We start from the raw sequence: 26,451 nt of genomic DNA on the forward strand, positions 1-26,451 counted from the left end.
ATATACAGTATTCACTGCTTCTTCTTCTGTGATTGATCTCCCCGACTCTTGAACTCGCATCACAATGTTTGTAGGTAGCAGCCTTACTGATGAGCTAAAGCTCATAGAAGAATTAGATAATCATTACCTGTATTGCAGGCAGTGAACCCAGAAGCAGATCCCTGTATACTGCGGTGAAGAAAAAGTCAGATTTTTTTTGGTTCCTATACAACTGCTAAAAATAATAAAAAGCAATTACAAAGAAGTATTTTTTCTTTTTCTGTGAGTCTTTCCTGTAATCGAACCCCCAATCCTCAACATTATAAGCAGGAGTTATGGTGATGTAATGGGGAGAATTTTGTGTACTTGATGTGTACTTCAGGCTCTGACTCCAAAGGCAGATTATACTGATACTTAGAAATACCTCTGTGTACAATTTATTGGTATTCTAGAGGGAGAATAAAAGATTTTTTTATCCTATAAAATTACTAAAACATAATGAAAAACACTTAAAATATTGTCATATTAAATGCATTTTTTTAAAAAAATAATGAACATCACAAATCAGCAAATAACATGGACATATTTGGTGTCCGCGTAATTGTAACAACTCGCACATCACAGTGATTAAATTATTTACCGGGATCGGTAAATGGCATAAAAAAATTGCGTGATTGATATTTTTTCTCTATTAAACTCATAAAAAATGTAATAAAAATCAAACGCTAAGGCCGTATTCACATGTAGCATAAATGCTGCATTTTCTCTACTGCTTCTATTTCTGCAGATTTTTTTCTGCAGATGTCCTCACCACACAACGCAATAACAATCTTCTCTGATTATTGTGTATTTGCTACGTTTCTTTTATGCGGTTTCCCCCATATTTGATGCATTTTTGGTGCCCATGTGAATCCCCGTTTTTAATACTGTTTTAATAGTACAGAAAAGCTTTGATATTGGGCTTTAAAATGCAATTCCATTTTTTTCTTCATGCGTTTTTTTCAGAAGAAACCTATAGAGAAAAAATGCACCAAAATCGCAGAGTTCAGCAGCGTCTTCAGACCACAGAGGACGGAGATTTCATGGAATCACATCTACTTTGCTTAGACATTTAGACAGTGTTCACATGTAGTGTAAATGCTGCGTGTTTTTGCTGCTTTTTTTTGAACAGAAATATTGCTATGTTTAACTTTCCAACCAAAGTGGATGTGATTTCATGAAAACTGTGCCTCCTGTGCGTCTAAAGACTCTGTTGAACTGTGTGGTTTTGGTGCTTTTTTCTCTCTAGAGGTTTCTATGTGGAGCCTTAAAAATATGCATGTAAAAAACTGCAGATACTTTATTAAGTCCAGAATCTAAGCTTTTCTGTACTGTAAAATAGCACATTAAAAACACGGCTTCACATCTGCACTAAAAGACGCATCAAATAAGGGGGAAAGGCATAAAAAATGCAGCAATAATCAGAAAAGATTGTTATTGCGCAGTTTGGTGCGGATCCTGCAGAAAACAAAAAACACAGTATTTATACGTGTGAATATGGCCTTACAGACACCAAAAAGCCAGATGTTGTATAGTGAATCTGCATAATGATGAGAACATTCTGGCGGCTCCAACTGTGAATGAAGGATCAAAAAATAAACCCACAGGTCCCAACTAGAGATGAGCAGGACTCACAGATGACATTGCACCAGTCCGAGCTAATCAAAAACTGTGCGGAGGATGTCAGAAGGTAAAAGATTCACGGCCTTCTATCCAGCCACCAGGTACCACTGACCTGGACAGGAATCCCATGAATCAATCCGCTCATCTCTGGTCCCAACTGTCATCGATACAGCAGACAGCGCCAGATTTGGGTCTGCACCATACAGTCTTGGGCATCTGTTGATTGTCCCTCACTGCCACAGCCCCTCTGACAACTTCTCCTGCCAGGATAGAAAGAAATAGTAAATGGGCGTGCATTGGGGTGTGGCCAAAATTTGCCACGGCGCGCTATGTATGCCTCATAATTTGTCCCTCGTTGTGATCTTCAAAAATTGGGAGGTATGGAATTATCAAAGAAGACAACTATAATTATAAACCTTTCACAACATACCATCAATACATTTCCAGAGCTGCAGCTTAAGGAGTCCATACAACTAAGATAGCTGTTGGTCAACAGCTGCCCCCTATCTCGCCCATACTCTTGAAGGGTTGGCTCAGGTGAGAATTTTTATTGAGGAGAGGGGAGTAATGCTGTCAGGCACCTCTGGTGGACGCTTGTTTCACATGAGTACAAATGGAGTAGGTGTTGAAATTCAATATTCCCGCTCCTTCTCTCCCCTGACATAATCTGTCAGGGAAAAGTTACTAGGCTCCATTAAATATTAGGTGATGATTCGGTCCCACTATAAACAACTTGATTAACCCCTTAAGGACCGAGCCACTTTTTAGGTTAATGACCAGGCCAATTTTTTCAATTCTCACCAGTCTCACTTTATGAGGTAATAACTCTAGAACGCTTCAACAGATCTCCCTGATTCTGAGACTGTTTTTTCATGACATATTGTACTTCATGATAGTGGTAAAATTTATTTGATATGACTTGCATTTATTTGTAAAATAAACAGAAATTTGGTGAAAATGTTTAAAAAAACTTTGAATTGTTATGCCCTGAAATCAGAAAGATATGTCACACAAAATAGTTAATAAATAACATTTCCCACATGTCTACTTTATATCAGCCCAATTTTGGAACCAACATTTTTTTTTGATAGGAAGTTATAAGGGTTAAAAGTTGACCAGTGATTTCTCATTTTTCCAACAAAATTTACAAAACCATTTTTTTAGGGACCACATCACATTTGAAGTGACTTTGAGGTGTCTATATAATAGGAAATACCCAAAAGTGACATCATTCCAAAGACTGCACCCCTCAAGAAACTTAAAACCACATTCAAGAAGTTTATTAACCCTTCAGGTGCTTCACAGGAACTGATGCAATGAGGAAGAAAAAAATTAACATTTAACTTTTTTTCACAAAAAATTAAATTTAGACCACATTTTTTCTATTTTCACAAGGGTAACAGGAAAAATGGACCCCAAAATGTATTTTGCAATTTCTCCTGAGCATGCTAATACTAAATATGTGGTGGAAAACCATTGTTTAGGCGCACGGCAGGGTTCAGAAGGGAAGGAGTGCCATTTGACTTTTTTGAATTCCAAATTTGCTGGAATAATTAGCAGACGCCATGTTGCGTTTGGGGAGCCCCTGATGTGCCTAAACAGCGGAAACCCCCCACAAGTGACCCCATTTTGGAAACTAGACCCCTCAATGAACTTATCTACATTTGTGATGAGCACTTTGAACCCCCAGGTGCTTCACAGAAGTTTATAACATAGAGATGTGAAAAAAAAAATCACAATTTATTTTAGCCCCAAATTTTTTATTTTCACAAGGGTAACAGGAGAAAATGGACCTCAAAAGTTGTTGTGCAATTTTTCCTGAGTAAGCCGATACTCCATATGTGGCAGAAAACCACTGTTTGAGCGCATGGCAGGGTTCGGAAGGGAAGGAGCGCCATTTGACTTTTTGAATTCAAAATTTGCTGGAATAATCAACAAACGCCATGTTGCGTTTGGGGAGCCCCTGATGTACCTAAACAGCAGAAACCCCCACAAGTGACCCAATTTTGGAAATTAGACCCCTAAATGAACTTATCTAGATGTGTGGTGAGCTCTTTGAACCCCCAGATGCTTCACAGAAGTTTATAACGTAGAGTTGTGAAAATAAAAAAAATCAGAAAAATTTGCCTTTAGCCCCAAATTTTTTATTTTCACAAGGGTAACAGGAGAAAATTGACCTGTCATTTTGTTGTGCAATTTCTCCAGAGTGCGCCAATACCCTACATTTAATTGGCAACTACTTTTGAGGCACAGTGCAAAGGTCAGTAAGGAAGAAGCACCATATTATAGTACAGATTTTACTGTTATGGTTTGAGGGTGCCATGACCCACTAAGAAACCCACTGAGGTGCCAGAACAGCAGATTTCCCCATAAATGACTCCATTTTACAAACCCCTCTCAATGAATTCATCTAGGGGTGCAGTGATCACACTGACACCAAGGATGTGTCACAGAATTTTATACCATTGGGCAGTGAGGAAAAAATAATTACATTTTTACCACAAAAAATTTTGTTTTAGCCCCAGATTTTACATTTTCACACTGGGATAAAGGATAAAAATGGCACCAAAATTTGGCCCATAATTTCTGCTGAATGTGGCAATACCTCATATGTGGCTGTACAGTACTGCTTAGCCATACCGCGACACTCGGGAGGGACCGAGCGCTATTTGCCTCCTGGAGCGCAGATTTTCCTAGAATAGTTTGCAGACTCCATTTACAGAGCCCCTAAATGCTAGAAGACCTGAATCCCCCCTTAAGTGACCCCATTTTGGAAATTATACCCCTCTCGAACATGTGGACACTAAATGTGGTTTAGACACGCTGCGGTGCACAGAAGGGAAGGGGCATTTGGATTTGGGAGCGCAGAATTTGCTGAATTTATTTTGGGGGGCGAGGAGCCATTTAGCTTTTCCAGAGCCTTTGTACTACCAGTAACGTGGAAGCCCCCTATATTTCCATTAGCACATGACAGACCTGAGTGGGAGCTTTTATGTGAAGCTTTTATTGGGAACATTTTACAGAACATTTTAGATCACATTTATCCAGCGCTCTATTCTGAGCACTTACTTTGGGGTTTCCATCTAAATCTCCAAATGACGTGATTCAGATGAAACCCCTGAGGGATCCATTCACTATAATGAGATGAGGCAGCAGTTACTCTGGACTCCGTATTGCCTCTGTTCAGCGTTATCCTTCTTTTCAGAGGTGCACAATACTGTGGCTGACTGCGCTTTTATTTACACCTAAAAAGATGGACACCGCCAAATCATAGGTCAGACGGCGTCCACAGTGCCTCCATCTGCCTCATTGCAGGGAATCTTCCATCAGGGGTTTCCGTCTGAATCACTTATTTCAGATATTTACACGGAAACCCCGGTGTAAGCGCTCAGCGCAGAGTGCAGTGATCTTTGGGAGGCCGAATAAACAAATCAGCAGCAGATGAAGATTTGGTTTTATTTATTTTTTACACTGTTCCTCATGCAGTATAAAAGTGATTAGGTGACTTTATTCTTCGGGTCGGTGCGATTACAGCGATACCAGATTCATATCGGGTTTTTATGATTGACAGCTATCACACACTAAAAGATGTTTTTTTTCCAAAAACAAATCTTTGCATCGCCATATTTAGAGAGAATAATTTTTCCATATTTCGGCCGATAGAGTCAGGTGACGGCTTGTTTTTTGAGGGACGAGTTGCCTTTTTTTATTGGTACCATTTTCGGGCAAATTACATTTTTTGATCGCTTTCTATTCTGATTTTTCGGAGGCAGAATGAACAAAAACCAACAATTCAGGATATTTTTTTGTTGTTGTTGTTACTTATGTGGTAAAATTGATCAGGCAGCTTTATTGTTCGGCTCAGTACGTTTACAGTGGTACCAAATTTATGTAATTTTTTTATGTTTTTGCACTTTTACATAATAAAACTTTTATAAAAAAACTAATTATCTTTGCATCGCTTTATTCTGAGAGCTGTAACTTTTTAATTTTTTGGCTGTATGGTGGCTTGATTTTTGCGGGACAAGATGACGTTTTCAGCGGTACCATTTTTATTTTCATCCGTCTTTTTAATCGCGTTTTATTCCACTTTTTTCCAGCGATATGATGAAAAGTCATAGTTTCTCATTTTTTTTACGTTGTTCACTGAAAGGGTTAATTAGTGTGACATGTTTATAGATCGGGTCGTTCCGGATGCGGCGATACCATATAAGTGTACTTTTTTGTTTATTTATTTTACCTAAAATCTGTATTTATTAGTGTAATATATTTTATTTTTTTTTAGATTTTTGCAATTTTTTTTTTCAACTTTTTTACTCAGTCTCACTATGGGACTTTTATTTTTTTCATAGGTATAATGTACTGCAATGCACTAGCATTGCAATACATTATACCTACAGTATAGTGCAAGCTCCTGAAACCATGCTGTGCATTGGTATCAAGAGCTTTCCGTAGCTTGGTGACCTGGGGGTCATCATGATGACCCCAGGTCACCATGGCAATGGTTGGACCCCGCGATGACATGACGGATCCGCCGACCTGAAGGCTGAGGGAGCTCCCGTCCCTCTGCCTGCCTCCTGAGCACTGCGATTGCGCTGGATCGCAGTGTTCAGGGGATTAACAGTCAGGGGCGGCGCTGACACCGCTCCTGGCTGTTTAGTGCCAGAGCTCAGCCACTGGCAGCGCTGAGCTCTGGCACTTATAGAGCAGCAGATGCTGAAATTTCTGAATGACTGACCGATCGCAGCGATCTGGGTGCAGGGACCGACGGCATGGGTCCCTGCACCCCTTCTCGTGCCACTCAGCTGTCACAGACAGCTGTCGGCACTGAACTGGCACAATGTGTTTACACACTATGACAATTCAAAGATATGACGGACACTGCACAGCAAGGAGCGGTAACTTACACCCGCTCATGCCGGGCAGTGTCCGTCATTGAGCGTTATGGGGTAAAATACATTTTCACTAATGTATATAGGAACTAAAGATAAGTGAATCAATTTGAGTTGAGTTTTTGGGAATTTGCTGAACATGGTGAGTTCGAATAATTTTCAAGTCAATTCACACAAATTGTCTAAAATAGCCGCTGCCATTTTACATATTGCAGAAGATTGCATCTTCCAGAGAAGGATCACATGACCTCAAGTGGCCTGGTGGGCCTCTTCATAATTTCTTGCAGCTACAACCCCTGGCAAAAATTATGGAATCACCAGGCTCGGAGGATGTTCATTCAGTTTTTTAATGTTGTTGAAAAAAAACAGATCACAGACATGGCACAAAACTAAAGTCATTTCAAATGGAAACTTTAGGGCTTTAAGAAACACTAAAAGAAATCAAGATTAAAAATGTGGTACTCAGTAAGGGTAATTATTTTCAGACCAAGCATAGGGAAAAAATTATGGAATCACTCAATTCTAAGGAAAAAATTATGGAATCATGAAAAACAAACACACAAAAGAACACTCCAATATATCACTAGTATTTTGTTGCATCACCTCTTGCTTTAATAACAGCTTGCAGTCTCTGAGGCAGTGATAAACAGTACTTTTCATCAATCTGGCTCCAACGTGTTTATACATAGAGATAAAAGAGCACTTGAACAAGTACACAGCTGCAGACAGGGAGAGAAGAGAGCAATTGCTAGTGATTTTTAACTGTATCTCTTCAGAAGATGAGGGGGGGAGGAGGGAGGTGAGCAGCTGAGTGCTGTATAGAAATCAATGGACTGGAGAGAACTAACTGGGATGTTAAGAGTTAACCCCTTTCCTGCAATATAACTACTGACTGAGCACTCTTGGCCAGGCACTAGCTGCTGGGCCCCATAGAAATGATACACTATAAAAGATAAATTCTCTCATTGCAGGCGAATGACAGCAGATCAGAAAAGCAAGTCATTTTCAAACTTGCTTAATTTCTTGATTTCTAACTAATTAAAGAACCACTCACATCTAAGTTTTTATCATCTTAATGGATTGGATTCATCATATTATATAGCACTGTGAACCTACAATTGCTAATTTTGCCCTTATTCCCAGTTAATTCTTCTTTTTTCCCTGATCAACGTAAAACAGGAAGTCTCTTGTCCCTGCATTTATAATTCCGCTCTTCAACTCCTGACCCATGTGCTCTCTCGCCCCCCCCCCCCACCTGGGACTTTCAATGACTCATGAGTCATACAGGGAAAATTGACCTCCTGTTTCTACATTAAGCTTAGAAGGATTCAGCTACTCAGTTTTTAATCACGTGATGTCATATACCTAATGGAAAAGAGAAGAATTAACTGGGTAGAAGTGCAAAATGAGCAATTGTAAGTACACAGTGCTATATAATGTGATGATTGCAATATATTAAGAGGATACAATTTTTGATTTAAAGCAATTTAAGAACTAAGTTGAAAACACCCCCTTAACATCTGTTTACCCATACCAATATATGTTGAAGTCACTTTTATATTTGCTAAAGTGGTGTTTTCATAGAAAAGCTTAAAAAAACAGTCGTTTTAGATTTTATTTTAGAAATTATTAGTACACGTGAAAATAAGCAGCTTTGTAATATATCTTATCAGAAAAATCTGCTTCTTTCTGGTCTTGGACTGATCATTCATTCTCAAAATTTTAAATTCGCAGGTAAAATAAATCCAAAGTTTCCCATTATTAAGATAGGAGATGACATTTGCCACTGATATAATTCTGTGTAGAAAGGACAGGGGAGTAGGAGTGAGGAGCTCTGCCTGTAGCAACTGCCTCCTTCTTTCTCACCTCTACATAGAATCTTGTCTAAAGCAACTATCTCAGTAATGGGAACATTTTTATTCACTGAATGCAGATTTTACTCGTGAATTGAGAATTTTGAGAATAAATGATAAGTTCAGGAAGAGAAAGAAACAGATTTCTCTAATCAGATATATTACACAGTTGCTTATTTAAATGTGCACTATTGATTTCTGAAAAAAAATAAAGATAAAAATGAATACTAAAACAATGGTTACTCTTTAACTTCTTTCCGACATGAGGCAAAATAATATGTCCCTGTGACTTTCGCCTTAATGACCAGGGACATATTATTACGTCTCAGCGATCATGCCCGCACAGGCGCTGTGCCGGCATGATCACCACCGGATGTCAGCTGATTCTGATAGCTGACAACCGACACTTTAACCCCCTAAATGCGATGCAGCATTTAGCAAGCGAGCAGAGGAACAAAAGCCCCTCTGCTTTTGGATCGGAGACATAGCGGGGTCCCGATCGTTGCTATGGTGACCCAATGTCGTCATGATGACATCCGAGTCACCAGGCACTGGCAAGATAGTTTGATCATGCGCAGTGCATGATCGAACTATCTTGTGTCTGCAGGGCTGACAGCTATAAGGTATAGCGGTGATCCTGCACTGCTATACCTTATAAGTGCGATCAGACTGCAGAAAGTGAAAGTCCCATAGTGAGACTAAATAAAAAAGTGAAAAAAAAAGTTGTAAAAATATTTTTAAAAAATAATAATAAATATACATAAAAAAATAAAAAAAACTATATATATATATATATATATATATATTGTACTGATAAATAAATATTATTATGAAAAAAATAAACAATAAAAGTATTTCCTGACCTATAAAACTGTCCCACTAATTAACCCCTTTAGTGAACACGGTAAAAATAAATAAATAAAAAATGAAACAAAAAATGGTGCTTTATCATCATACCACTGAACAAAAAGTGGAGTAAAATTCGATCAAAAAGACGAATGTAAATAAAAATGGTACCACTGAAAACGGCATCTTGTCCCGCAAAAAACAAACTGCAATACTGCTCTATCAGCTGAAAAATAAAAAAGTTATAGCTCTTAGAATAAAGTGATGCAAAAAAAAAGCGATCAACAAAAGTCACGTGCCCGAATATGGTACCGATAAAAACGTCAACTTGTCCCGCAAAAAACAAGCGCTTATATGACTCTGTTGGCTGAAAAATGGAAAAATTATAGCTCTCAAAATATGGCGATGCAAAAACTAGTCTTTGCAAAAAAAACATTTTTTAGTGTGTGACAGCTGCCCAACATAAAAACCTGATATAAATTTGGTTTTGCTGTAATCACACCGCCCAAAGAATAAAGTTATCTAATTACTTACACTACATGAAGAATGGCGTAAAAAATAAATAAAACCAATTCTTCACCTGCTTCTGATTTGTTCATTCTGCCTCCCAAAGATCGCACTATGGCTTGGCTCACATTTAACCTGCACTCTGCTCTGAGCGTTTACATCGGGGTTTCCATGTAAATCTCTGAAATATGTGATTCAGATGGAACCACCAGTGGAAGATTCCCTGTGATGAGGCAGATGGAGGCACTGTGGACACTGTCTGGCCTGTGATCCCACGGTGTCCGTCTTTTTATTATGCGTGCATAAAAGTGCCGTCAGCCACAGTTTTGTGAACCTCTGAAAAAAAGGACACCACTGAACAGAGGCCTGATGGAGTCCAGAGTAACTCTGCTGCCTCGGATCCCTCGGGGGCTTCATCTGAATTACGTCACTCGGAGATTTAAATGGAAACCCCGATATCAGTGATTAGCGTAGAGCATAGGATAAATGGGAATATTTTACATAACATTTTGGATCACAATAAAAGCTTCGACTCAATCCACAAAAAATGCAAGTCCCCACTCAGGTCCATCATCTGCTAAGGGAAATATAGGGGAGTTCCACGTTACTAGTAGCACAAAGGCTCTGGAAAAGCAAAGTTGTCCTAGCCCCCCAAGAGAAATTCAGCAAATTCTGTGCTCCCAATTACAAATGCCCACCTCCCTTTTGAGCCCCACAGTGTGCCTAAACCACAGTTATCGTCCACATGTTTGACATTTTTGTTGCGATGAGAACCCGCCTAATTTACGGGTGCATGTCACCAGAAGCACGAGCTGAGCATAACGTACTGGTCACTACAATGGCAGTTTGCAATTTTCACTGAGCAGCATCCAACTCCTGCTTGTTTCTGGAAAACACCCATGTAGTTAAAATCCTCACCACACCTGTAGATAAATTCCCAAAGGGGTATAATTTCCAAAATGGGGTCACTTGAGGGGGGATTCTGCTCTTCTGGCACTTAGGAGCTGTGTATATGGAGTCTATACTATTCTAAGAAAATCTGTGCTCTAGGAGGCAAATAGTGCCCTGTCCATCCTGAGTCTCACCGTGTGGCGAAACAGTACTGTACAGCACCATATGGGGTATTTCTACATTCAACAAAAATTGTGTCACAAATTTTGGTGCCATTTTTACCCATTTCCCAGTGTGAAAATGTAAAATCTAGGGCTAAAACAAAACTTTGGTGGTAAAAAATGTAATTATACTTTCTTTGTCGCCCAATGGTGTAAAATTCTGTGAAGCACATGTGGTGTCAACATGCTCACTGCACCCCTAGATGAATTCATTGAGAGGTGTAGTTTGTAAAATGGGGTCTCTTATGGGGGGTTCTGCTGTTATGGCACCTTAGGGGCTCTTCCAATGTGACATGCCACCGTCAAACCAGCCCAGCAAAATATTAACTCCAATATGGCGCTTCTTCTCTTCTGAGCTTTGCACTGTGCCTCAAAAGTAGTTTACGACCACATATGTGGTATCGGCGTAGTCAGGAGAAATTGCACAACAAATTTTGGTGTCCTTTTTCTCCTGCTATCCTTGTGAAAATTAAAATATTGGGGGCTAAAACAACATTTTTGTGGAAAATGTTTTATTTTTTTTATTTTTACAGATCCACGTTGTAAAATTCTGTGAATCACCGGTGGGCTCAAGGTGCTCACCACACATCTAAATAAATTCATTGAGGGTCTAGTTTCCAAAATAGGGTCACTTGTGGGGTTTTTTCACTGTTTAGGCACAAACACGATATGACACCCGCAGACCATTCCATTAAAGTCTGCATTCTAAAATGTCACTCCCTCCTTTCTGAGCCCTGCCGTGCACCCAAACAATTGTTTTCCCCCACATATGGGGTGTCTGCGTGCTCAGGAGAGATTGGAAAAAAAGTTTTTTGGTCCACTGTCTTCTGTTACCCTTGTGAAAATATATATTTTTTTTTGCTAAAATGACATTTTTGAGGAAAAAATTTGATGTTTTCTATTTTCACAAGTCAACATTATAATTTTCTGTCAAGCACCTGGGGGTTCAAGGTGATCACACATCTAGTTAAATTCATTGGGGAGTCTAGTTTCCAAAAAGGTGGCACTTATTGGTATTTCCACTGTTTAGGTACATCAGGGGCTCTGCAACCGCAATATGACGCCCACAGACTATTCCATCAAAGTCTGCATTCCAAAAGGCCACTCCTTCTCTTGCGAGCCCTGCTGTGAGCCCAAACAATGTTTTTTCCTCACAAAGTGGGTATCATCATACTCAGGAGAAAAAATTGGGGCTAAAAGATAATTTTTGTGGAAAAAAAGTAATTTTTTTATTTTCACAGCTCTACGTTGTAAACTTTTGTGAAACACTTGGGGATTCAAAGTGGTCACCACACATCTACATAAGTTCCTTAACGTGTCTAGTTTCCAAAATGGGGTCACTTGTGGGGGGTTTCCACTGTTTTGGCACATCAGGGGCTTTCCAAACGCGACATGGCGTCCGCTATTTATTCAAGCAAATTTTACATTCAAAAAGTCAAATGGCGCTCCTTCTCTTCCAAGCCATGCCGGGCGCCCAAACAGTAGTTTTCCCACACATATGGGGTATCGGCGTGCTCAGGAGAAATTGCACAATACATTTTAAGTTCCATTTTTTCCTGTTACCCTTTCAAAAATAAGAAAAATTGGGTCTAAAGTAAAATTTTTGTGAAAAAAAGTTAAATGTTCTTTGTTTTCTTCCACATTCCAAAAATTCCTGTGAAGCACCTCAATGGTTAATAAACTTCTTGAATGTGATTTTGAGCACCTTGAGGGGTGCAGTTTTTAGAATGGTGTCACTTTTGGGTATTTTCTGTCATAAAGGCCCCTCAAAGTCACTTCAAATGTGATATGATCTCTAAAAAAATGGTTTTGTAATTTTGTTGGAAAAATTCAAAGTCACTGGTCAACTTTTAACCCTTATAACTTCCTAACAAAAAAATTTGGTTCCAAAATTATGGTAATGCAAAGTAGAAATGTGGAAAATGTTATTTATTAACTATTTTGTGTGACAAGTCTCTCTGAGGGCATGAAAATTAAAAGTTTGAAAATTGCTACATTTTCAAAATTTTGCTCAATTTTCAGATTTTTTCACAAATAAACACCAGTCATATGAAATAAATTTTACTATTATCATGAAGTACAATATGTCATGAAAAAACAGTCTCAGAATCAGTTGGATCCCTTTAAGCGTTCCAGAGTCATTACCTCATAAAGTGACACGGGTCAGAATTGTAAAAATTGGCCTCGTCACGTGCAAACAGCCTTCAGGGGTAAAGGAATTAACTGAGTTGGATACAGTCCTAGGAGCCCTCAGAATGTTATATATGTCTTTTCAGGGCAATCAGAGCTCAATTTGCCGTGAATCATTTTTTTAGGAAATATACAACGAAGTTGGCAAATTTGAATTTCAAAAGATTTGCGAATCTCTCATAGATTTGAGATATGATAAGATATTTGAGATCTTTGGATATCTTAACAAATAGATATTCTTCTATTATCTTATGAGTCACTTCTTTTCTTTCCCTGCCTTCTGAACTAATCATTCATTTTATAATGTAGATAAAATCTGTCTTTCTCAAGACAATATGGATTGCCGCCTCGCTAACAATTCAAATTGCAGGTGCCTACTGAATTCTATATATAGGAAAGTGGAAATGGGGAGCAGATTGACAAAGAGAGGCCGAGAGACACACACAGAACATGCTGCTGCTTAAGTGTTTTATGTCACCTCAGTGCTAGATTCACAGATTCATCGCTCAGTACTGCTGTTCAGTGTCATACATGCTACTTCTGCTTCTGAACATGTGCTACATATAGACAAAAGATCAGGAATCTCTTATGTCTCCGTGTGATGTGTATGGAGACATCATAGCAGCTAGGCTCCACTCATCAACCTCTAAAAATTAGAGATAGCGCCTGCAGAAAGTAAAACTGCTGATCAATGCAGGATACAACTCATATAATGTCCAGAAACAGTTCTAATCCTCAATCCATTAATTCTAATCCACACTCACACAGAGTATTATTAATATTATGATTATTATAGTTTGCCAATCTGCCATAAAATAGTGAGAATTGTAGGAAACTCATTGGCTTCAGTAAGTAGCTCCTCTGGTTTCATGGTCTTCTCTATCATGTGCACCAAGAATTGGACTGGGGTGAACGTGAGATTAAACTGGAAGCCATATAAATTACCATAGGGATGAAGGACAATTAGTAATGATTTATTGATTTATGTTTAAACCCCTTCGTGACCAGGACATTTTTTTTTTCGCTTTCTGCTCCCCTTGTTCCCAGAGCGATAACTTTTTTATTTTTCAGTCAGCATGGCCGTGTGAGGGCTTATTTTTTGTGGGACAAGTTGCACTTTTGAACGACATCACTTGTTTTACCATATTGTGTACTGGAAAACGGGAAAAAAATTCCAAGTGCCGTGAAATTGCAAAAAAAGCGCAATACCGCAGTCGTTTTTTTTTTTAACACATTCACTGAATTCTTAAACTGACCTGCCATTATGATTCTCCAGGTCATTACGAGTTCATAGATACCAAACATGTATAGGTTCTTTTTTATTTAAGAGGTGAAAAAAAATGCAACGTTTGCTAAATAAAAAAAAAAGTCGCCATTTTCCAAGACCTGTAGCGTCTCTATTTTTTCGGATCTGGGGCCGGGTCAGGGCTTATTTTTTGCGGGCCGAGCTGATGTTTTTATTGATACCATTTTGGGTTAGATTTGATGTTTTGATCGCCCGTTATTACATTTTATTTCAATGTTGCGGCAATCAAAAAAAAGTAATTTGGGCATTAAAATTTTTTTTCTCGTTACGCCGTTTACCGATCGGATTAATTCTTTTTTTATATTGATAGATTGGTCGATTCTGAACACGGTGATACCAAATTTGTGTATGTGTTTTTTTTTTATTGCTTTATTTTGAATGGGGCGAAAGGGGGGTGATTTAAACTTTTATATTTTTTTTATTTGTTTAATATTTTTAAAAACATTTTTTTTTACTTTTTGCTTGCTTCTATAGTCTCCATGGGAGACTAGAAGCAGCACTTGCCTGATCGGCTCTGCTGCATACAGGCGATGAGCAGATCGCCTTTATGCGGCAGATATGCTCACCTGCTATGAGCACCGACCACTGGGCAGCGCTCATAGCAATCTGGACATGACAACCACAGGGGTCTGCTGCAGACCCGGGTTATCATGCCAACCCATCGGTGACCCGCGATCATGTGACGGGGTCACTGATGGGCGGAGTCAGTGACGCGCTTCCCGGAAGCGCAAGTTAAATGCCGCTGTCAGAGATTGATCGCTATTCCACCCGTGGCTTTTGTGGGCACATGACAGCTGTATAAATCAGCTGACATGTGCCCAGTTCAGTGAGGGCTCAGCGCCGGAGCCCGCGCAGAACCGGGGGTTACGACGTGGTGCGTACTATTACGTACCACGTCAGAAAGGGGTTATAATAACAAAAAAATCTATTTTCAGAGGCATGGACACTGAGAATAAACAACTGTGTATACATATAAAAAAAACTACATCCATAAATGTTACTATTATTGGGTTAGGCAAATCTCATGGCTATTGTGCTGATCAACAAGGTTGGATGGTGGAGAAAATGTATTCTAACACCTTTGCCCTGTTTCCCGCCCAGACAAGAAGCTAGATTCATTGTGGCCAAATCTCATCATTATCATGAGCAGTATTCCACATGATAATCTAAAGAGCTAAACTTTTCAATGCGTTTTAATATCCAATATGGCTTTTTTTCTCAGCAGCTTTCTCTCTAATGGAAGATCATTGGGAAAAGGACCCACAAGTGACTTTCCTTGTTTATTCTTATTTTACAGATAAAGAAGAATAAAAGAAAATGCCAATAAATTGCATCATTTCAGCTGAGCTTCATCATTCTGTTCCTACTTCCACAAAGACAAGTCTCTTTGGAAATACAAGGCATTAGCTTTATAAGCAAGGCATCCACTGGCTCCTTTACAGTTAAAGACTAGTTTTTTGTGTATTTTTTTTTAACGCTCTCCTTTTTTTCTTGAAACAAATATAAAACTGACTTGGCTTTTTACATAACAGGCAAAATTAGCAGGGGAACTCTAAAACATTGGTCATTCCAATAATATGTTGGGGCTTAGGATCCCTTGAGTGAAGTCAATGAACATTCACATGAAAATCATTTTTAAACCCGCACTACTGTACCCATTTTGAATATGTAATTTCACGCGTCCCAGAAGTCTGAAGTGTCTGAAGTGTGTTGTGCATGTGCTTGTTTAAGCCAAATTAAAGGATGATCATCCTGCACTTAATTAAAGCAGAACTTCACAGATCCAAGGCTCTGCAGCACGGCTTCACACATGCTTCACAGGGTTCAACACTGTCTATTTGTAATGTACAAGGGATATGTCCATTTTATCACCAACAGCTTATATTTATTATTTTTTCATATATGTGTTTAGTAAAAAAAATACTGAATAACAACCCATGTAATGTCTCATTTCATGTGGGTAAAGCTCACTACAAATAAACATTTCAAGGTCTTCCATAAATATTGGTTTCTTAAGGCACAGCATGCTGTGGAAAAATCTCTTTCCTGCATCTCATCTTTATACTTTTGCCAATGCACTGTAGAAGTATTGAGAAGAAGACATTTGGTATCAAATGGACTTAAAGAACTAAGCCTGTTCTTAGCTTTAGTGCTTATTATTTTTATATATTTTTCTTCTAATATTTATCACAATTTGCTGCACCACTTCTTTACAGAGAATGAAATTTGTTTTTGCATTGAAATCATTTACGAGGGTAGCCCTTATTGCACAATAATAGTTATTAAAAAAGAGTTGCATTTGCTTTGAATTTTTATCATTCAGTAGCAACACGATGGCATTGCTGCATGTAGTACTGCTGCTGCTGTTCTCTGACCTTCAGTGGGGCCTTTACTGTAAATGGTGCAGAAGACCAATTAGCAAGGTTGATGTTGGTATAGGCAAAATCTGACTATTCTGCTGTTGCATTAGCTCTCAGTGATATTTAAAATGTGCGCTCTTCTTTATGTACAAAATGCAGGTAGACTATATTAATTCAGCAGTTAGATAAGGCTTTATGGCAACTTGCTTTTTCTGTATCCAATAGCCATGTTTATGCCAGTCAATCATGATAGGAAAAATTGCAAATTGCTGGTCTCCTATGATCGTGTCACTCATCTTCTTCAAATGATCATAGATGGTTTCATCTTAAAGGAGATGTCCGATCTAAAAGTACAAGTCTGCACTACTTTATAGAACTGCAGACTTGTGAATCCTCACATTGTGCACAGGATTCTCCGGTGTCTGGAAATGGTGGTCGTGTGACCGCAAATATGCGATATGCATACTCCCTGCCACAATCCAACTAGACGGTTTCCTGTTTCAATCAATACACTTTTGTTGAGCGAGGACGTGCCCATCTAGTTGGATTGTGACCGGGAGTATGCATATCTCATACTTGCAGTTACATGGCCACTGTTCCCGATGCTGATACCGGAGAATCCTCACAGCACACAAAGCACGCAATGTGAGGATTCACAAGTCTGCAGACATATAGAGTGACTACAGACTTTTAGTTTTAGACCAACAACCCCTTTAATAAATAGGGTGACTTTACTCAGCAAGAAAAATATAGCCATGGTCAGATGGGGTAACACAAAGCAAGGACAATTCAGTTTCCGGGACAGACTCGTATGTCTCTATTGATCTACTACAACTCAAAGTTGCAGCGTCGAAAAGTTTCATTTTACATAGTTTATATAATTAATAGAATGATAATTATACATGATAATACATGAATTATAATAATTTTAATAATACATGAATTATAATAATGATAATAGTACATGAATTATAATTCATATATTTCTTACATCATTTCCCAGAGTCAGACAAAGCTACTGTTTTTGTAAGACATTGTACAAAATATCTTCAGAAACCAGGATATCAGCACTTAAAGAACTGTTTTCAATGTTATTATGTTAAACCCTATGACCGCTATCATAGGTACCCAAAAAGAACATTTGAAAGCTGGCTAGTCATTTTAGAATTATAGATGAAGTCATGCATTAAGCAAATTAATTGAAAACCTAAAAATACCTAGGATATTGACTCCACTCAATTACACATTATAGACAGTGAATTGAGCACAATACTGCATCTGCAACTTAGGATTCATTCAGTAGACCCCTGTTCTCATGAACATTGGGTATCCCAGTGATTGGATCCCTAAAATCAGAAATATATTACCTATCCTGTGAATGGATGATAAGTTTTTACTTTGGGAAATCCCTTTGATCTTAGTAAGGGACATTTTACAGGATGGTCTTATGCGATAGTCATATACAAAATATATTTTGTACTTGGCCAGATCATTCTCGAATCCATTAATTTTATGTTTATGCGTGCAAATTGTTATGAGAAACTTTACAGCACGTGTCGATTGAATAGAAATGGTCTTGATATCAAGGATCCTTCGCACATTTCCATGTATGGGCTCCACTGAATGTCAGCAATGACTACACTGATCATACACAAGTAAATACATATTTTTCTAGCTGGCTGTCTGAGCTAAATCTATTAAATATAATGTGGCAAATAAGTCTATTGAAAAACAGAAAAATGAATCTAGTGATGTGAAGCCAGGCTCACATAATGTTTATCCGTTTATAGACAAAAATAAACTTTTTTTTAGAGAGAATCTGAATGCAGAATGTTTATTGGCACTATGCGGCTACCTTAACATTGAGGTGATAGAGGTGGATTACTGTATGCGAAAACAAGTAAAAGAATGGCTCCGAGCTGACTATAGATATTTGGAGTGATTGTTAATATGTATGAAACTGAGAGACGTAACAAAACTGATAGTAGAGGATATGAGATTATAGGTCAATATAGACGTGCACAAGTTAGTGCCAATAAGGGAGATGCGCTATAGCTTTCTTTAGTAATCTCACCTTTGCACATGTGCAAATCCCTGCTTATTTAGCAGTCTATAATAAATTCCTTATGTCGTAGACATAAGCAGATCCAAAGTTCAGTAAAGGATGTAAGAACATCCTGGAGTATCCTTTCTAAAGAAGTCCCATGCATATAGGCTGATTTATCTCCAGGGAGCTCCTGCAGGTGAAGTCCCTGGCAACTACATGTGCCAATTCCAGGAGTTGGCGCATCATGTCACTTGTGCAGGGTAAGGAGTTCTGGGAAAGCCATAAATGCCACTGTGTTTCAGAAATAAAGATTTTTCTTTCGTCAGTATGTAGCTCTTTGTTATCCCTAGCTTTTCTATATAGTACATCAACCCGTCTACAGAAAGAAAGCACATGGAAGGACTATACTAGAAATTTAGGGTGGATTTGAAATCACTATTGAATTCTTTGATCAGATAGTTTGCTATAATTAAATACTTTACTTAATCATCTAGAATAGAAATTAAATATAATTTATTAAATAAAACTGTGCATGTAAAAAAATTAAATAAAATTTCTTGTATGTCCTTGTTAACAACGTTAGTTGCGCAGTGCTTTCTACATATGAATGTAGCGCGTCTAACTCGTTTTCTGTAATGTGTGATTATTTCTGAAATAACAATTACATGCTTGTAAATGAATTGCTGAATATTTGGAATAGGGCCACCATTATATGGATCCACCTAAAAGTGGCCAACGTGAATAATATAAAAACAGAAATACCTTGGTAAGATTACTGTATGCTTTAATGATAAACTGGACTGCAACACCTTCACTGTTTCTTCATGTGCAGGTTACATAACTGTGAACACCAGGTTATTCTTCTAGTAAATACTGATAAAACCTTCCTACTGTTACAGAATAAACTCGACCTGAGCAACGAGCACAATGTAAGTCAATGGGAAACTCCAGCATTTTTCGGGTGACCCCCCCGGAGGTCTGGAGGGGGACTAAAAATTGGTCAAATCGATGAGAACAGTGCTAAAATGATATGGGAACAGCATGGGGAAGCATCTTTGACCCAAGTCACTGCTGTGAACAATGTTGTCAGAGTATTTCGCCACTTTTATGGACTCACAATAAAACATACAAAAATCAAACCAAAATAGATTTTCCTGGAAAAAATATTAAGGAACATTCTTTCCAGGGTAATGACTTGTATATAAGGCAAAATAAATAACCAAAAACAAAAATGCTCCTCCACACTTTGAGCTATGTTTAGACATAGCATTTTTGATGCGTTTTTGCACTTTTGCATTGGTTTCAACGGTGAAAAATACATTCACAGGTAAATGTAATTTTAACATTTTACTACCTTATCTTAGCCATGGGGTGTGTGAGACATGATCAGACACATCCTGTTTCATTTATGCAGGAGGGACTGTGAAAGTCACAATGCCTATTTTTACAAGGCCATCAGGTGGCCCTTACTATTGTAAGTGGGCAAGTAGTCGGCCCTGACTATTGTTAGCGGGCCATCAGCCGATTATGCTTTGTTGTTCCCATTATTAAGAAGTGGGTCTCCTATACTGTTATTGCATATGCAGAAAGATCAAGGGCTGACAAACATTTGGATGCACTCCAATACCCTTTGAAGAGACGTTGAGGGTCTCATTTAAAAAAATGACACTATTGTTAAGGAGTGGGTCTCCTATACTGGTAATGCCCATGTACTAAGTGCATGGGCTGAGAAACATTTACCCCTGGGGAATATACATGAACATACTGTATAACATACAGAATGTTAGAGGTAGGCATCTAAAAATATTTCCTACGGGCATCATAAACACCCTTAAAAAAATTATGTGGGTGTTACATCACGGTCACTCTGTTGATATGGTGGAGGAAGAGGAGAAGGAGAAGGAGGAGGACCACAGAAAATAGACAACATCCCATGTCTGGGTGTGAAGAGGTGCATGGGAATAGACCCCCCAACTGGATTTGACTTTATGTTCTGCTGCTATCATCCTGTGGTGTTGAGAAGTATGGCCCAATCCAGCCCTTGTTCATTTTGATAAGAGTCAGCCTGTTAGCATTTTCAGTTGACAGGCGGATGCGCCTATGAGTTATAATGCCCCCGGCGGCACTAAAAACACACTTTGACAAAACACTAGTGGCAAGTCAGGCCAGGACCTCCAAGGAGTTGAAAGCCAGTTTATGCCACATGTCCAGTTTGGATACCCAATAGCTATAAGGCACAGAGGAATCAAAGAGGACATTGGTACGGTCGGCAAGGTACTCCGTCAGCATCTTCCAAAACTTTTCCCTCCTTGTCAGAGTATCCCGCGCATCAGGGCCTGTGCACTGGGAGGGTCTGAGAAAACTGTCCCACACCTTTGACAGTGTTCCCCTGCCTCTGCTGCATCATATTTGTGTTTCCCTCGCCTGTACTCCTTGGTTGTCCAAGAAACTGTGACCTCTGTCACCAGCGTTTTCAAATGGGAATTTTTTTAATAATTCCTCAACAAGGGCCTTCTGGTACTGCAACCTTTTTTTTTACCTCTCCGCCATGGGAAGGAGAAATAGAAAGTTCTCCTTGTAGCATGGGTCTAAAAGTGTGACCAACTGGTAATTACAGCTAAAATGTGTACAACGGCAGGGTCACGGGTAAGGCAGCGGAACATAAAGTCAGCCATGTGTGCCAGACTGCCAATAGCCAAGTCTTCCCTGTCCTGACCAAGAGAACAACTGTCCATGCTCTCCTCCTAGCTCCTGTTCTTCCTCCTCCTCCTCTTTCTCATTGTCACCAATCCATGTTGGGATGAGATGAGGCTGGGCTGTATGGAATAACCCTGTATGGTTCCTTGCTCCATCTCATCGTGCTCTGCCAGCAATGCGTCCTCTTTAATTGTGAGCAGCAAGCGTTTCAGTAGACAGAGAAGCGGGATGGTGACGCTAATTATGGTGTATCTGCTGCTCTCCATCTTGGTGGAGTCCTCAAAGTTTTGGAGGATGGCACAGATGTCAGACATCCATGCCCACTCATCAGCTCTTATGTGCGGAGGCTGACCTGAATACCGACGGGCGTGTTGAAGCTGGTACTCATCAACTGCCCTCTGCTACTCACAAATCCTTCCCACATATGCTAGGTTGAGTTCCAATGTGTTGTGACATCGCACACCAGTCGGTGAGCTGGAAGCTGCAAACACTGCTGAAGCACGGCAAGGGCAGCGGAAGCTGTAGGTGACTTTCAGAAATGGGCACAAATGCGGCGTACTTTCACAAGCAGATCAGGCAGATCCAGGTAGGTTTTCAGAAACTGCTGAACCACTAGGTTAAACACATGGGCCAGGCATGGTACATGTGTGAGCTTGCCTAGCTTCAGAGCTGCCACCAGGTTCCGGCCATTGTCACACATGACCATGCCTGGCTGTAGGTTCAATGATGACAGCCACAGATATGCCTGCTCTGTTACAGCTGTCAACAGCTCTGCAGCGGTGTGCGGTTTGTCCCCTAAGCATATTAGCTTCAGCACAGCCTGTTGCTGCTTGGCCAAGGCAGTGCTGCAGTGCTTCCAGCTTCCGACTGATGTGGTCATTTCAGAGAGGCTGGTGGCTGAAGAGGATGAGGAGGTGCAGGAGCTGTAGAATGTGGGGGAACGCTGAATGACCCAGGACCCGAAATCCTCTGCATCGGGAGGACGCGTTCCGTCCCAGGGTCCGACTGGGTCCTGGCTTCCACTATATTAACACAGTGTGCCGTCAGTGAGATGTACCGTCCCTGGCCACAAGTACTTGTCCACGTGTCCGTGGTTAGACAGACCTTCCCAGTAACTGCGTTGTTGAAGGCATGGGTAATGTTCTGGGACATGTGCTTGTGTAAGGCAGGGACAGCACACCGGGAGAAATAGTGGCGGCTTGGGACCGAGTACCGAGGGATGGCCGCCGCCATGAGGTTGCGGAAAGATTCCATCTCCATGAGCCTAAAAGGCAACATTTCAAGTGCAAGCAGTCTAGAAATGTGGCAGTTTAGCACTGTCGACTGAGGGTGGTTGGCTGCGTATTTGAGCTTGCATTCAAAGGACTGGGGTAGGGACAACTGAACACTGCGCTGTGAAAAGGACATGGACGTGGTTGCTGATGGTGGTTGTTGTGAGGGTGCAACGACAGGTGCAGGGCAGGAGGTATCTTCGCATGGGCCATGGACAGAGGATTGGCGTGCATGCACTACAGCAGAACAGGCAGTGGTGTCACCCACAGACACTGTTCCTGGACCCTGGCTTTCAGCCTAACTAGTCGAGTGCTTTGCTGTCATGTGCCTGAGCATGCTGGTGGTGGTCAGGCTGCTAGTTTTGCTGCCCCTGTTGATGCTGGCATGGCAAATGTTGCAAATGGCTTTTTTGGAATTATCTGGACAGTCTTTAAAAAAGAGCCAGACTCTGGAAGACCTAACCGCTGGGCTTGCAGCTTCCCTCGTGTTGGTGTTTTGGGGAACCGTTGCCTGCTTTATGTCTGTGGCCACCCCACTACTTGTTCCTGCCTGTTGTGGTGCTACGCCTACCTCCCTCTCTGTGCTGTGGTCCTTGCTATGCATGTCACCTTGCCAGGTTGGATCAGTGACTTCATCGTCCACCACTTTGTCTTCCACGTACGCACCCTAGACCTCCTCCTGACTTGGTGGTAATTGTTTCTTATCATCATTATCCTCCTCATGTGACAGTTTCCCACCGTTGCCTTCATGTGACCGTGGCTGCTCAAATATTTGGGCATCGCTACATGCAATCTCCTCTTGCCCCACTTGAAGCGAGCCGGGCAAGAGGCCCGAATCTATAAATGGAAAAGTGAACAGCTCTTCGGAGTGTCCAAGTGTGGGATCACTTGTCTCCAGGTACTCGGCATGGTGGGAGGAAGGAGGATCAGGCTGAGGAATATGTGGGCCAGACTCATGGCTACTAAGACTTGACCGTGTGGAAGACAGGGTGGTGGTGGTGGCAAACTGACTGGAAGCATTTTCTGCTATCCAACCAACAACCTTTTCACACTGCTCTGGCTTCAAGAGTGGTGTTCTGCGCCCCTCTAGAAATTGGGACAAGAAGGTAGTTCGACATGATGTGGGTGTTTGTTCTGCTCCCTCAGCAGGCACAGTTTCATTTTGCCCATGGCCTTCGCCTCTGCATGCACCATCAGCATCACGTCCACTTCCCCGTCCCTTGCCACGCGCCTTGCCCATTTTAAATGGAGTATAATATTTGCCACACTCCAAAAATGTCATGATTATTACGGCAGTAATATCGGATCACGTCCGATGAACACGGTTTTAGGCAGTGGCGTTAGAGATATGGTATTGGTCAGCAACCAAGTGTGAATATGTTGAACAATACACAACTGGCAGACTTTAACCCCTTCGCAACCTTGGGTTTTGTCGTTTTTGCTTTTTCGTTTTTTGCTCCCCTTGTTCCCAGAGCCATAGCGTCTTTATTTTTTGGACAATATGGCCGTGTAAGGGCTAATTTTTTGCGGGACAAGTTGTACTTTTCAACGCCATTACTAGTTTTACCATATCGTGTACGGGAAAACGGTAAAAAAATTCCAAGTGCGGTAAAATTGCAAAAAAAGTGCAATACCACAGTTGTTTTTTATTTATTTTTTTTACCACGTTCACTGAATGCTAAAACTGACTTGCCATTCTTATTCTCCATGTCATTACGAGTTCATACACACCAAACATGTATAGGTTATTTTATATTTAAGTGGTGAAAAAAAATTCCAAAATTTGGTAAAAAAAATAGCGCCATTTTCCGAGACCTGTAGCGTCTCCATTTTTTGGGATCTGGGGCTGGGTGAGGGCTTATTTTTTGCGCGCCGGGCTGACCTTTTTATTGATAACATTTTGGGGTAGATCTGATGTTTTGATCGCCCGTTATTGCATTTTATTGAAATTTTGCGGGACCAAAAAACGTAATTCTGGCGTTTAGAATTTTTTTCTCGTTACACCGTTTACTGATCGGATTAATTCTTTTTTTATATTGATAGAAGGGGCGATTCTGAACGCGGCGATACCAAATATGTGTATGTGGGTTTTTTTTTTTATATTTTATTTTGAATGGGGTGCAAGGGGGGTGATTTAAACTTTTATATTTTTTTTATATTTTTAAAAACATTTTTTTTTCACTTACTGCATGCTTCAATAGTCTCCATAGGAGACTAGAAGCAGCAGTTGTCTGATCGTCTCTGCTACATACAGGGGACCAGCAGATCCCCTGCATATAGCAGAAATGGTCCTGTGCTATGAGCGCCGACCACTAGGTGGCGCTCATAGCGACGAGATCATGACAACCACAGGCGTCTGCTGCAGACCCTGGGTTGTCATGCACGCCCCTCGGTGACCCGCGATCACGTGACGGGGTCGCCGGTGGGCGGGGCTTATGACGGGCAACCCGGAAGCGCGCGTTAAATGTCGCTGTCGGAGATTGACAGCGGCATTTAACATGTTAACAGCCGCGGGTGGATCGCGATTCCACCCGCGGCTGTTGCGGGCACATGTCAGCTGTAAGAATAAGCTGACATGTGCTCGGTTCAGTGCGGGCTCAGCGCCGAGCCCTCACTGAACCGGGGGTACGCAAATGTGCGTACTAATACGGCAAGGGTTGGAAAGGGGTTAACTGGAGTGTAATATTTGGAACGCTCCAAAAAATGTGATGATTATTATGGCAGTAATATCGGATCACATCTGATGACCACGGTTTTAGGCAGTGGCGTTATAGATATAAATATTCAGGATTAAGAGCAAAAAAAAAAATTAACCCTGACGTCTAGGCCTATGGATATCTGTAACAGCAGCAGCCAGAACGTGCAATGGACCCTATTCTGCTTATACACTCTCCACAAACTCTGCCTGTCAAACTCCTGCTATCACCAGGATTAATAATATATGCAGCAAGATTAGGCCTTAGAAGTACTGTTAGTTCAGATGTGTATATATAGCTGTGGAATACCTAATACCTCACTAATAAACTGCCAATTCTCTCTCTAGCTCAGCAGCATCTCTCCCTACTCTGCCTGTCTGAAGGGTAGACTATGACGAGCATAGGGTCACTGGGTCTTATATAGACCTGATGACGCTATGTGACCAGCCAATCACTGTAATGCCACAACCAACATGGCTGCAGCATTACAGTGATTGGCAAGCAATCCCCACATGTTTATTTGCTGTTAAAACAGTGGCAAAAATGCGGGGCAGGGACTCAAGCTCCCGCCCGAGCATCCCAGAAGTACTCGCCGAGCATCTCGAGCAGTGAGATGCTCAGGGGAGTACAGAGCAGGAACGAGCATGCTCGTTCATCACTAGTGTTATTCCTTATTTAAGATTTTTGCAGTTCTCTGCGGTATGCTGGATATCAATTTCTGTACCAAATCTTAGTGCTTGGAGTTTATTACGATTTCTTTAATTTTGTTTGCCCACCCAGTTTTTCAATAGGATTGAGATCTGGGGAGTTTCCTGGCAATAGACCCAAAATCTCAATGTTTTTCTCACTGAGCCACTTAGTTATCACTTTTGAAAAAAGAAATGTATAATATATCTAAAAATGTTCATACAGTTTCCCTCCGTGTTGATTGCTAGGGTGGTAACTGTGCCGAGACCATATATTGTCAATTAGAATCCTTGTAAATGTAGAGTAAATCTAGTACAAACGTAGCTGAATGACTGGTAAAGTGCAA

At 40.4% G+C, this 26,451-nt stretch overlaps 1 protein-coding gene across 5 annotated transcripts in view; it reads left to right on the plus strand.

Annotated features, from left to right (window-relative positions):
* Positions 1 to 26,451, plus strand: part of PDE1C (phosphodiesterase 1C) — a 1,470,255-nt gene that overhangs the window by 1,414,715 nt on the left and 29,089 nt on the right. The window contains exon 17 of one of the 5 annotated variants that reach the window (XM_073678290.1): positions 15,645 to 18,525. The exons of the other annotated variants lie outside the window; for them this stretch is intronic. Coding sequence (XP_073534391.1) covers positions 15,645 to 15,658 — 14 coding nt within the window. The 3' untranslated portion in view covers positions 15,659 to 18,525. Of the gene's footprint in view, positions 1 to 15,644; positions 18,526 to 26,451 lie in introns of those variants that run through there. 5 annotated transcript variants of the gene reach the window in all.

This window comes from Phyllobates terribilis, unplaced genomic scaffold (assembly GCF_046119375.1).
Source record: "Phyllobates terribilis strain yellow unplaced genomic scaffold, ASM4611937v1 Scaffold_4__5_contigs__length_816908805, whole genome shotgun sequence".
NCBI classification, from domain to species: Eukaryota; Metazoa; Chordata; class Amphibia; order Anura; family Dendrobatidae; genus Phyllobates; species Phyllobates terribilis.